The 14,302-nt window shown below is 40.3% G+C and overlaps 1 protein-coding gene across 1 annotated transcript in view; it reads right to left on the reverse strand.

The window, feature by feature from the left end:
• Positions 1-14,302, reverse strand: part of elovl2 (ELOVL fatty acid elongase 2) — a 60,986-nt gene that overhangs the window by 1,116 nt on the left and 45,568 nt on the right. Inside the window, exons 3-7 of the mRNA XM_067378025.1 lie at positions 8,420-8,607; positions 8,231-8,308; positions 7,760-7,931; positions 3,738-3,862; positions 53-187 (exon numbers count right to left, since the gene is read on the reverse strand). Coding sequence (XP_067234126.1) covers positions 53-187; positions 3,738-3,862; positions 7,760-7,931; positions 8,231-8,308; positions 8,420-8,607 — 698 coding nt within the window. The remainder of the gene's footprint in view (positions 1-52; positions 188-3,737; positions 3,863-7,759; positions 7,932-8,230; positions 8,309-8,419; positions 8,608-14,302) is intronic.

Below are 14,302 nucleotides of genomic sequence, written 5' to 3' on the forward strand. Positions count from 1 at the left end.
GAAGCATGAGAGCACACATACTGACCTGATTTTGAAGAGTAGAAGTTCTTACCTGCATGTAGAAGTTGACAAACAGGACGACAAGTGTGCACATGTAGAAGGTCTGAAATTTCAGACAGCCCAGAGGGAAGCCACAAGGAACGACCCATGCGCTTACTGTGTGTGTTATAGTCAATACAAACTGAACCTGAGACAAAGAAGAGAACATTACTGGGAAGACAATCATCTTCTAACACATGAAATGCAACAAAAAGAACCGAACAGAGCAGAAAAAACTGTTAAATTAGTTCAAATTAAATTTAAGCATACTTGATTTATCCTGACAGAAAAGTCTAAGTATATTTGGTCTATATTTGTACTCAATCTTTTGATCGAGATATCCTTAAAATACTTAATTATACTTTTAAGTACTTGGCTTGTAGTTGTTTACTTTTTTGATTGAGTAGCCCATTAAATTCTTTTTTTCCACATAGTTTTAGAAATATTGATTTATAAAGAAAACAGATGTTCCTAATTCTAAATTTGTGTAGTCCACTGATCGTGTACATAAGAATCTACTTCAAATCTACTTAACCCTTTCCCCGCCACTGGAATTTTCAAGAAGGGTCTGTTTGTGTCCTGCAGTGCTACAAACCACGCCTCGGCAAATTATGCCTATTACAACAAGTTGCGCCTCCCGAGAACAAACAAGTGTGGATGTCATTGACTAAAACAATCTTTTGAAGTAAATTATTTTACTTATATTGCTTTCAAATCGTAGGAAGTATGAAATAAGCTATTAATAGAACATAAAATAAATTATACAATAAAAAGTACAGACTCATGCTAATTATAGCTAAAAACCAACCCTAAACATTACCCTAAACCTATCCCTTCCATAAAATTTAAATTTACTGTAGAGTTTCATAACTAAAATACTTTAAAAAAACAAAACAAACATAATGACTTACGGCGTCTGGTGATCTATGTACGATCTGTATGCCTTATTACTAGGTGGCAATATCTTAAAAAGTGAGGCCGTCCACGGACCCTCGTATCTCCCAATAATAGGACCACCTCTGACTTTAGAATGCAAAACCTTTCACATGAGCTTGTGTTTCCGCTCTGACGCATTCTACATATACTGATGCAATGCGTAAGAAAGTCAAAGATGAAAAGTGTAGTGTGACCACCCATTTAATGTTACCGAAAGAAATGTCAACCCAGGAAGAGGTATACAGTAGGACTGTGTAAGCTTTGGTGGTGTTGATGCAAGCAATCTACTCCATCTATGTTTTTGATCATCATTATGAATCCAATCCGAATGAAGTCTTTGACATGATTTTCTTAGGTTTTTGCTCAAAATGTTTTGGTTTGTTTGTTTGTTTTTTTATGAAACTTACCCATTCAAGTGTTGATCAAAAAATATAATTTACATATTCTCTATATATTCTTTCTTTTGATATATTGCATGCTCAGATATTCATAAACAAAATATTCTGGGGGTCATTAACTTTTTGTTAAAAAAAAATGTAAAAAATGCTGGAGCTGGCTAGCAACTTTAACTCTTTCCCCGCCAGCATTTTTTTTTTAAAGTACAATTAAAGGTAAATTTCAAGTATAAAAATTAATATGTAAATAGGAATATAGCAGTATGGGGAGAGTGGGGTAAGATGAGCTATTTTTTACTTATGTGGTCCTCAAGATAAGGGAAAATTAGGCATATGTGCAATGGAAATATCTAAAGTAATTTTAGGATGTTTCCTATCATTTTAAATGAGCAGAATATGTCTATGACAAAGGGTTCTAAAAATGTCGCCTTGTATAAAAAAAAAGGTTAGGGGTTAGGGGTAAGTTGATCCAAATTGGTGGTTAAATTGCACCATCTGGGTGTAAACTGACCAACTAAATGAATCTGAATTAAACCCATGTGAAATTGTAAAGATAATTTACATATTTTAAAAACTAATAATCAAATTTTCTGTTACAAATAATCATATTTCTTTTCTTAAATCTAACTTAAAACAACATAAACCATAAAAAGTTGAAATTTCAATAGCTTTAATTGTTTGCATTTCTGAAACGATATGTTGAACACAAAAGTTGTAACCTTCCCAAAAGCAGACTAAACAGAGTTCGTTGAGGAAAATTAAATAAAAACTAAATTAGAATGAATAAATGTCACTGAAACTAATAAACATTTTAGTCAAAATGTTCTTGGCATGGTAGTTTCTCTGCAATGTCATCCATAGGAAAGATATGTATGATTAAGCATCTTCTGGTTCGTATCAGATAAGGATTTGGTGTACTTGTACACTGTTCCTATCAAATAACTAGTTAGCTTACCAATTCAGGCTAATATTTTTCTAAATGATTTGCATGGTTTGATACGTTGCTTCATCACCACTTTGCATCATGAATATTTTTAGACCTGGACAAATTTGCTTTGATGTAACAGCTATTACATCTGTTATGCTAAAATTTTACTTTGAAAAGCCAAAAACAATTTTTAAAGTAAATGAGTGCCTTCTACCCCTTCCATGTGCTTATCCTTTTCACAATCTGGCAGAAATTATGGGGTGGTTCCAAAATATATGGTCACCTGACAATAAAAGTGTATGGTTGCCAAGATGCAGGGGTGGGTCAATTTACCCACTGGCTCATCTTACCCCACTCTCCCCCTCTATACTTAAAGTGCAAAAATAATATGTAAATAGTAAACTATAAGTATGATGTTCAAGTATACTTGTATAAAACTCCTAAACTAGTAGTTTACTAAGAGTATACTTCAAAGGCCCTGTTTACACCTGTTATTAAGATGTGTTTTCGTTGACTGGATCACAAGTGGACAACGCTAAAGATAAACGGGGTCTAAAAAGTTTTGAGCTTGTCCACTTTCAACCACGTCTAGAGGTAGTCGAAAAAGCATTCGACCGGATTGCTTTCATAGTTTAAACGCTCATGAAGTCAAATGCGTTCAAACAACTAAAAAGACTACCTACTCTCCGCCTATTAACCTAATGCATAAACATTACGGGATGCGTGCTAGCCAGACCGGATTTAAACTGTGTCAGCTGAAGACCCAATTTGATTTGAAGCACAATGTTCTCTCACCATTCCTGTTTTCTAACACACACTCACAGCGTTTGGTGTGGTCTTGCAGCTTTCAGAGCAGAAACAAAAGCTGATGCTCTCTGTGTGTTTTTCCATCGTTTTCATGTGCGTTCATATGTAAATTGCACAAGCTTATTTCATCCATTAGATCGAAAGATCTGAAAATACATGTGTCTCCCTCGTCCTCTTGTGATCTGATCGACCAAATATCTTAACATCAGGTGTACTTTCATAAACTAACAAATGTGCTACAAGTATTCAACTAGTAAACTATCAGTATACCTATAAGTTCAATTGTAGTATAGTTGCAGTACAAATGAAAAAGATAATTGTAAACTACTTTTATACATGAAAAGTGGGCCAATTTAGTCCCAAGTAGTATTGAACGAGTACACTTACAAGTATACTAATAGTTCAATGATATTAGTATGATTTTTAATGATATTACTTACTACATACATAAAGTATACATAAAAATATGCTTGAACTTTACTTGAAAGTTCAAGTATATTTCTTTACTTTGAAGTGTAGTTTTTTTTTGTAAAGGATAATGGCAGAATTAAAGTCTCATAAGGACTGTAAGCATGAAAATGTGAAGGAAAATGGAAATGTAAGAGCAGAGTGTAGAGAGTTTGCACACTGACCAGCTGAGCCTGGGTGAGGTAGCGTTTCCACCACAGATATTTGTGCATGGATGGGATGGTTGACAGACCATAGTAAGAATACATGAGGATATGGATGAAACTGTTTAGCATCGGTCCAAAGAAACCTAGAAAAAGATGTTGCAATATACAGCTTGAACTGAACCATCATGCCACTTGATAGCATGCAAAGATTGTCAAATAAACATGTTATATAAAAAAAAAAAGTTTTATGTTTTATATATTCAGTACTGTTATTCCCTGTGTAGTAGAGAGAATGTTCCCTGTATAGTTTGTTGTCTTGGTTTCCTGTGCCAGTTTTGTAGTCCCTTTGTTGATTGGGTTTCTTTGAGGTTTCTCCTAGTTGTGCCTTGTTTACTTGTTACCCTTGTAGCCCTGGATGTACTACATGTACAGGTATAGCCCTTGTGTTTCCCATGTTGTTTGTCAGTTCTTGTCCTTCTAAGGCTGTGAAGTTATCAATTCAGTCTAATTGTGTTTTGTTTTTTCAGTTTTTACTCCAGTCTTCAGTGTCACATGATCCTTCAGAAATCATTCTAATATGCTGATTTGCTGCTCAAGAAACATTTATTGTGTACAACTGTACAAAATATTTGTGTACAATTTTTTTTTTTTCAGGATTCTTTGATGAATAGAAAGTTCAAAATAATAGTGTTTATTTATTTTCTTTAGTAACATTATAAATGTCTTTCTGTCATTTTTGATCGATTTAATGCATCCTTGCTGAATAAAAGTAAAAATGTATTTAATTTCTTTAAAAAAAAAAAATTTTACTGAACCCAAACTTTTCAACAGTAGTGTATAATGTTACAAAAACTTTGTATTTCAGATAAATGCTGTTCTTTTGAACTTTCTATTCATCAAGGAATCCTGAAAAAAACTGAAAAAATTATTAGAATAATTTCTGAAGGATCATGTGACACTAATTAACAACTGACTAACACACACACACTAAACAAAATTATAAACGCAACACTTTTGTTTTTGCCCCCATTTTTCATGAGCTGAAAACCATTCAGTATCTGGTGTGACCTCCATCTGCCTCACGCAGTGCAACAAATCTCCTTTGCCTAGAGTTGATCAGGTTGTTGATTGTGGCTGTGGAATGTTGGTCCACTCCTCTTCAGTGGCTGTGCGAAGTTGCTGGATATTGCCAGGAACTGGAACATGCTAATGCTGGCCATGCAAGAACTAGGATGTTTTCAGCTTTCAGGAATTGTGTACAGATCCTTGCAACATGGGGCCGTGCATTATCATGCTGCAACATGAGGTGATGGTCATGGATGAATGGCACAACAATGGGCCTCAGGATCTCGTCACGGTATTTCTGTGCATTCAAAATGCCATCAATAAAATGCACCTGTGTTCGTTGTCCATAACATACACCTGCCCATACCATAACCCCACCGCCACCATGGGCCACTTGATCCACAACGTTGACATTAGCAAACCGCTCACCCACACGACGCCATACACGCATACACGCTGTGCCATCTGCCCTGTACAGTGAAAACCGGGATTCATCCGTGAAGAGAACACCTCTCCAAAGTGCCAGACGCCATCGAATGTGAGCATTTGCCCACTCAAGTCGGTTACGATGACAAGCTGCAGTCAGGTCGAGACCCTGATGAGGACGACGAGCATGCAGATGAGCTTCCCTGAGATGGTTACTGGCAGTTTGTGCAGAAATTCTTTGGTTATGCAAACCGATTGTTGCAGCCACTGTCCAGGTGGCTAGTCTCAGACGATCTTGGAGGTGAAGATGCTGGATGTGGAGGTCCTAGGATGGTGTGGTTACACGTGGTCTGCGGTTGTGAGGCCGGTTGGATGTACTGCCAAATTCTCTGAAACGCCTTTGGAGATGGCTTATCATGTAGTTAGAGAAATGAACATTCAATTCACAGGCAACAGCTCTGGTGGACATTCCTGCAGTAAGGATGCCAATTGCACACTCTCTCAAAACTTGCGACATCTGTGGCATTGTGCTGTGTGATAAAACTGCACATTTTAGAGTGGCCTTTTATTGTGGCTAGCCTAAGGCACACCTGTGCAATAATCATGCTGTCTAATCTGCATCTTGATATGCCACACCTGTGAGGTGGATGGATTATCTCGGCAAAGAAGAAGTGCTCACTAACACAGATTTAGACAGATTTGTGAACAATATTTGAGAGAAATAGGTCTTTTGTGTACATAGGAAAAAGGCTTAGATCTTTGAGTTCAGCTCATGAAAATGGGGGCAACAACAAAAGTGTTGCATTTATAATTTTGTTCTGTGTGTGTGTATATATACCCCTTATATATAATATAATATAAATATATATATATATATATATATAAAATGTATATGTGTTTGTATATGTATACATTGTATATGTATACATTGTATTTATGTATACATATACATGTATATGTATACATTTATATACATTTATATATAGGGTCTGATGTTTTTAAGGCCCTACCTCGTGCACAGATGATGTAAAAGATGTAAAAAAAATATTCCTGCTGCCTGTGTTTTTAATGTTAAATCAAACAACAAATTACAAAACAAATCACTCACTGCTCTTGACTGAATAGCTTTTGTAACTTCAATAATGATTCATCTTTATTTTATACAGTAAAGATAATATGCAGTGTTATTTTATATTTGATTACTTTATCCATTTTCATGTACCTGAAAACTACTGTTAGATACCTGAAAAACCTGAATACCACTGTTTATTTTATTTGAATATTTGCTCTATTGTACTTATTTGTGATGTTGCTTTTAGTTTGATTGTTTGTTCTTATTTTCTTTATTTTTATTTGACAGTAGTCCTATTTTCCCTAAACAGCACATACCGAAACGTACCGAAACCGTGACCCTAAAACCATGACACAAACCGAACCGTGAGCAATATGAACTGTTGTATTGTGTCATTTTTAGAAGCATCATCTGAAAACAATAATAAAACCTTGACACATTTCCTCACACCAATACTGTCTCTTAAAGGTCCCGTTCTTCGTGATCCCACGTTTCAAACTTTAGTTAGTGTGTAATGTTGTTAGAGTATAAATAAAATCTGTAAAATTTTAAAGCTCAAAGTTCAATGCCAAGCGAGATATTTTATTTAACAGAAGTCGCCTACATCTAACAGCTAGTTTGGACTACATCCCTCTACTTCCTTCTTTAATGACGTCACTAAAACAACCTCCGCCCACAGGAATACACAAAAAAGGGGGCGTGGTCTTGTTGCGCTCCCACGGAGAAGAGCAAGAGTTGCGTTTGTAGAGTGTGTTTGTCGCCATGTCGTCGAAACGGTGTTATTTTCATCCCGCAGTCCAATCACCTTTGTTTGGCCTTCCCAAGGACGCTATACTTAGAGATCAATGGTTACAATTTATGTTAACTCTGTTCCGAAAATTATAATTGTGGTATCCTTACTGCAATAGTTAATGTTGGACTGCAGTTCACATAATGGCCACAAGAGGGGACTATGTTTATGTACATGGCTGTTTTCCGTATGAGGTACTCTTCTGAGTGAGTGCTAACGTTGTACATTTTCTGTCGCTGCTTGTGGAGATTAAAGAGTTCAGTCTCTCGGGAATTATTGTCTTTTGTGTTCATTCGGCACAACACCACAATAATCCACATGTAAAACTCGGTAAAACTATGTGCAGCACACGTTATGGTAAGAGGCGTGACCTTTCCGGGCAAGATGCGCTAAGCTGCTGTCGAATCACAACACAGGAACCGCTGGCACAATCAGAACTCGTTACGTATTTCTGAAGGAGGGACTTCATAGAACAAGGAAGTCATCAGCCCGTTTTTATGACAGTGGAAACAGCGGTATACAGATAAGTAAATTATGTGAAAAATACTGTTTTTTTACACGCGAAACATGAACACATGTTATATTGCACACTATAAACACAATCAAAGCTTCAAAAAAACACGAAAAACGGGACCTTTAAACCTGTGCCTTTTCATTGATATAACTTTGTCCTTCATCCTCACTTACTCTGTCCACAGGGTATCCAGTTGAGGACACACCACCAGATGTTAAACATAGAAGCATGATGATACACATGCAGGAAACTGATCTGGCTGTTTTTCTTTCTTAGCACAATGAAGACAGTGTCCAGGAATTCAATCAGCTTGGAGAAATAGTACCACCACAGTACTTTTGCTACCTATTCATATAAAACAGTGCAAGTTAAATATAACAAGACATGCACCATGTATCAAAATGTTTTCACACATCAGATGACAAAGCCAATGATCCTACAGTAGTGTTAATACACATATATGCCAGAATGTGATCATAAACTTAATGTTGTTTGTGGTATGCCTAAAATAGTATTGTTAACTCTTCAAGCACAACAGTACATATTTATAGATAGACAGACAGGGTGACAGACAGAGAGATAAACAACAAGATTGGTCTGAGCAGCAGAAAGGAATCATGGGAAGTGCTGTTTTTCTTACTCACTCTGATATCTGCTTCACCAGCTTCATGCAATCCCTGACACTGAAGACGGTAACCAGCAGACCAGACTGCTGATATCAGCTACCAAACACATGAAATATAGTGTTAGGAACAGTTTAAAGGACACTGGACACTTGCAGATGGGCACCTCTATTGCTGCTGTACATGTAAACATATTGTACACTCACTTACCTCAACAAGCATGTAGAATGACAACACAGTAATAGAGAAGTTGTACAGCAGTAAAGCATTTTTCAGCGAGTATGCTGGTCTGTTTTTCATGTATTTTGTTCCCAGGTAGATTGTTAGGAGGTAGGTGATGGTGAGCAAGAATGTTGGTGTGTAGGAATCCAGCAGGAGCCATCCTCTCACGCGGGTATCTAACATCAAACACACACGTCACATACTGTATACTGTATACTGATGTCTGGTTAAAGTAAATTTCAAGCACATTAGAGAACATCTCAGTTACAAAGGTAACCCTCGTTCCCTGAAGGAGGGAAAGGAGACATACATCGGACAGACTGATGTATAGGAATCTCGTTTGAGTGTAACTAAAACGAGCCAATGCACATTGGCATGCAATTATTTGCAGCAGCTTCTCTGCCACGCAGAATGGGTATATAATAAGCAGCAGGTGCAATGCATTCCTTAGGTTTTCGCTGAGAAGCCGACCAGGTAATCCGGTGCACAGCGGGGTACAGCAAGTGTGGCGACGGGATGTACTTCTCTGTTCCCTCTTTCAGGGAACAAGGGTTACCTTTATAGCCGAGACGTTCCCATTCAGTCGGTCACGTTTGGCGAATAGGAATCCCTACCAAAGCGCCACAGCCGCTGCCCCCTTCCAGTGTTCTGTGCAAGCCTCCTGCTCCCCCTTGCGTAATAGGATGATGGGACAGGGCTTACACAGAGAGTGACCATCACTGCTGTTCTGTGATAATCCACACAGTGAGAATATTGGATAACATTGGGAAAGAGTGACCACCCACTGGGAAGGGAACGCTGTGGAAACTACATTCTTCCCCGAAGGAGTTATGTGGAGATGTAGACTTAGACTAACCACATAAGGCTGTACTGCATATTAAAGTACTGGGGTGACTCCAACCTGATCATAGGTGGGTTCTCCCAAAGGGAAAGACACAGGCTTCGTTTAGGAGCAACCATGGAAATTACACACATGGGATCCCTGCAGGGTCACACATATGGTACCCAGCCTAAATACGGTTCTCAAGGATGCAACAGAGTATAGGCCTGGTGCCAGACACTCTGCCACGTCCGGCTGCCGAGGGTGGTAAAGGACTCAACAGGGTCTGCCTTTTAGGGACTCTCTGGAGCAATAAGCACTTGTGAGCGCAGCAAGCTGATACTAAGCCAGGCCTCTCCAGGTCTCTCACCGGTTAAGATGAGAACACAGGAGGAGACCAGCTTGACACGAAGGCTATAGAATCTAGCAAACATGTTAGGTATCACCCTGCCTTTAGCTCTACAAATATCTGTCAGCAAGGCACCCAGGAGGATGCAACACCTCTGTAGAATGAGCACGCAACCTGAGTGGAAAGGGCACACCTTGTGCTTGACCAGGTCAGTTTGGGCCAATAGGGTGCAACTAACATGACCTGCGCTTTGTCTTCCCTGACAGGGTCTGTGCAAGTAGGCTCATGGGGAAAATGCACATTTGCGTAGGGCCCGGGGCCAGCTGTGGAGTACCGCAAGGCTGAGAACTAGGACCGTTGCTTTTCACTCTGTACATGTTACCCTTGGGAGATATCATTAGAAGCATGGCGTTAGTTTTCATTGTTACGCTGATGATACTCAGCTCTATATTTCTTCACGACGAAACTTACCAATTCGCTAAATTAACAGAATGTATAGCTGATATAAAAGACTGGATGACCAGTAATTTCCTACTACTAAATTCAGAAAAAACAGAGATTCTAATTTTCGGACCAAAAACTACTTCACGCAGTAACCTAGAATACTGTCTAACACTTGATGGCTGCTCTGTTAAGTCTTCGTCGTCAGTTAGGAACCTGGGTGTGCTCTTTGATACCAATCTTTCATTTGAAGGCCATGTTACTAGTATCTGCAAAACCACATTCTTCCATCTTAAAAATATATCTAAACTACGACATATGCTCTCAATGAAGAATGCAGAACAGTTAGTTCATGTGTTCATGACCTCAAGGCTAGATTACTGTAACGTTCTACTGGGTGGTTGTTCCTCCCGCTTGATAAATAAACTACAGCTCGTACAAAATGCAGCAGCTAGAGTTCTTACCAGAACTAGGAAGTATGAGCATATTAGTCTAGTTCTGTCGTCACTGCATTGGCTTCCTGTTAAACATCGTATGGATTTTAAAATCTTGCTAATTACTTACAAAACACTAAATGGTTTAGCTCCCCATTACCTGAGCAAGCTCTTAATGCATTATAGTCCTTCATGTTTATTGCGATCTCAGAATTCAGGCCAGCTGATAATACCTAGAATATCAAAATCAACCGCAGGCGGTAGATCCTTCTCCTATTTGGCATCCAAACTCTGGAAAAATCTTCCTAGCATTGTTCGGGATGCAGACACACTCTGTCAGTTTAAATCTAGACTAAAAACACATCTCTTTAACCTGGCATACACATAACACATTATCAATTTATATTTTCAAATCCGTTAAAGGATTATTAGGCTGCATAAATTAGGTCAGCCGGAACCGGGAACACCAGATGTACTCGTTACATCAGAAAAAGAATGGCATCTACGCTAATACTAGTCTTTCTGTTTATCCCGAGGTTTACCGTAGTCAACCGGATCCGGGCTGGGCCACTGAGACCAAGGACCTGCGCCTTGACACGACCACAACGCAGCCCTGAAGTATCAGCAGAGATCGAGTCGACTAGATCATCCACTGTGTGAAGGCCTCATCGTCACGACAGCCAGTGCCACAGTTCCTCAATAAACCGTCCATACCGGCGTGATGAATTTGATCCTCAACTGGATGGAACTGAAATAAATACTTTGAATGTTGCGATCCTATCAGATTTATGATAGCAACCTGATTCGTAACAAAGCACTGTTCGCCAGAGGAGAACTGGCCCCCCGACTAAGCCTGGTTTCTCCCAAGGTTTTTTTTTCTCCATTTTAACACCTATTTGCCACTTGTTTGCCACCTGTTGGAGTTAGGGTTCCTTGCCGCTGTCGCCTTTAGCTTGCTTAGTTGGGGACACTTGACATTTGACTTGACATTTGATATTCAACATTATTTTTGACATTTGATATTCAACAGTGCTTTGATCTGCCTGTATTGACACTATTCTTGAAGAGCTGCTGTGCAGCAAAAAAAACGTGTCGGCCACACGGTTGAGCACACCGGGGACATGAATGGCCCGAACCGACCTCAGATGCTTCTGACTCAATAGCAGGAGATGGCAGGTGTGTTTCAACATGCGACGGGACCACCTTGACAGTTGATGTACACAACGGTCGCAGTGTTATCCATATGGACCAGCACGTCCTTGCCCTGTAATGGCCTCTTCCGTCGGCTCAGTGCAAGACGTACCGCTAGCAACTCGAGGCAGTTGATGTGCCAATGCAGTTGGGGGTCCGTTCACACCCCTGACACTGCATGCCCGTTGTACGTGGCACCCCAGCCGTTGGCAGAAGCATCTGTGAGCACTTGCTCTAGGGGCACTCCTGCCCAAAGAAACAAGGGGTACGACCATGTGCTGAAGGCTTGGCGGCACTCTGGAGCGATTTCCACTCGGTGCATGTCGCGTTGCCACGCCCATCTCGGGACTCGGCCGTGAAGCCAGTGCTGAAGCGGTCTCATATGAAGCAAACTGCCCCATTAGCTACAATATGCCCCAGGAGCCTCTGAAAGAATTTCAGTGGGAGCGCCGTCCTGGCAGGTTGGCCAGTGGTGGAACAGAAACAAAAGGTAACAAAAGATTTACCACCCAGCCCTCCTCCGGGGGAGGGAGTGGTGTGGTCACCATCTCCCCGTGACCAGTCCCGTCCATCTCTAGGGCCTAGGGCCTTTCTGCCCTTCTAGGCAGGGGCCTGGGCAGGCTGGGCACCCCTCTTGCAACCGGCTTCACTGCGCCGCTTGGCTGGAGGCTGCTGCTGCAGTGCGGGAGTAGGGGCAGTCGCAGGGGGACACCCTTGGCGATGAGCAGGCTGAGGTGGATACGGCTGGTACACACCTTTGAGATGGTCTAGCACACTCCCTCAACAGCTCTACTGGCTGCGGAGTGCAAGAGGAATGAGGGTTCCTAGGAGGTTCATTCCCCGAAGGAAGCGCACTCACCATAATCCTCAGATCACCAGTGTCACTGCCCGAAGCAACCCTCTGTGGAGGATTGGATTGTGGCAGCGGCACCTGGACTGGAACCAGAGTCTCGACCACAACTCCGAGATGGTCATCTTTGGGTACATGACTAATCCACAAACGCCGCCTCAGCATGCTCGATACCCAGACAGGAGACAGCGATCGTGACCATCCCTCGGCACCAGGTATTAACCACAACCATAAACACACAAGTGGAATGTCATCTTTAAAAAGACGCAAGCTCTACTTGTGTAAGATCTTTCAGGGAACTTATTTCTCTCAGTGCTGAAGCACGCAGTAGAATGGTCACAGCAACACAGACAGGGATAGTGTGCAGCCTGTCGTGTGTCTTACCAGCCATGAGAATGACTGTTCTGTGAAAATAGCTGTTTTTTTTTCCAGCACTCTCATCAGCGCACCGTAACAGCTGTGAGAGCAGCTATTCAGCACTCTCAACAGTGCACCATACCAGCTGTTTACAGCCATAACAGCCTTTGTTGCTCAATTCAGGCAAAAAAACAAAAAAAAAAAGAGAGAAGAACCCCGCTGCTGTGCCGTACACCAACACCTAAATCCTGGAGAGGTTCTCCTGAAGAACTTCTCATCTTTCTTAGAAACACTCTTTTCAAAAACAGCATTTGTGAACTCTCGGCTCCAAAGCGAAAAGCTAAGGAATGCATTGCACCTGCTGGTCATTATAACCCCGTGCTGCGTGGCAGAGCAGCTGCTGCAAAAAATTGCATGCCAATGTGCATTGGCTCATTTTAGTTACACTCGAAATACTGTAGACTGGCCTCTCTAGCAGGATTCCTATTCGTTGGCTTGTCAGACGTACGTCGAACGTGACCAACTGAATGGAAACTTCAAATTCTTGTGAAAACTTTGGCTTAACCTTGTTTTACATGGCTGTCATTTTGAAATCAAAAACAATCTTGATGTGAAAAAAAACTTGGAATTGAAAGAAATTTGTAATTTGGCAGAGGGTGGACCAGAGGGTGGTTGTTTTCTTTTAGCCATTTTCATCTTGGAAATGAATAAACACTGCAAACAGATGGCGGCTATGTAGTTTTCAAACTGCTTTACATTATGAAAACTGGAAAAGCTTTAAAGGGATAGTTCACCCAAAAATGAATTGTCATGGGAATTGTCCCATGATTTACTCACCCTCAAGCCATCCTAGGTATATATGATGATATATGATCCTCTTTCAGACGAACACAATCGGAGATATATTTAAAAATATCCTGGCTCGTACAAACTTTTAAAATGGTAGTGAACAGGGGGCGTGATTTTGAAGCCAAAAAATGCATCCATCTATCATAATAACACAGTGTTTTTTTTAATATGATTCTGAAAGATTCTGAAAGAAAACATGACTTGGATCTGGCTGTAGAAACGAACACAACTTTCACACGCATCTGATTGCATTGACAGATAAATCACATGCTCTTATTTCTGTTACACGTGCACTCTGTTTTGGACTTGTGTTGGAAGGTTGTTGTTGGTAACTGATCACCTCATCACATCCAGCTGTTTCTAATCACCCACCTTGTTATCACATGTATATAAGCCCTGTGTTTCTTGTCATGTGTTGTCCGGTATTGTTCATGTATACTGCACTTTGGTGTGTGTTCCTGATCGCTCAATTTGGATTTCCTAGTAAAAGACTTGTTTTAATTATATTTCCTCGTCATGTGCTTTATACACCAGGGTAATTGTAACAATTTCAGCATTATTTTTAATTTTGTGATTATTT

Source organism: Chanodichthys erythropterus, chromosome 23, assembly GCF_024489055.1.
Source record: "Chanodichthys erythropterus isolate Z2021 chromosome 23, ASM2448905v1, whole genome shotgun sequence".
In the NCBI taxonomy this organism is placed as follows: Eukaryota; Metazoa; Chordata; class Actinopteri; order Cypriniformes; family Xenocyprididae; genus Chanodichthys; species Chanodichthys erythropterus.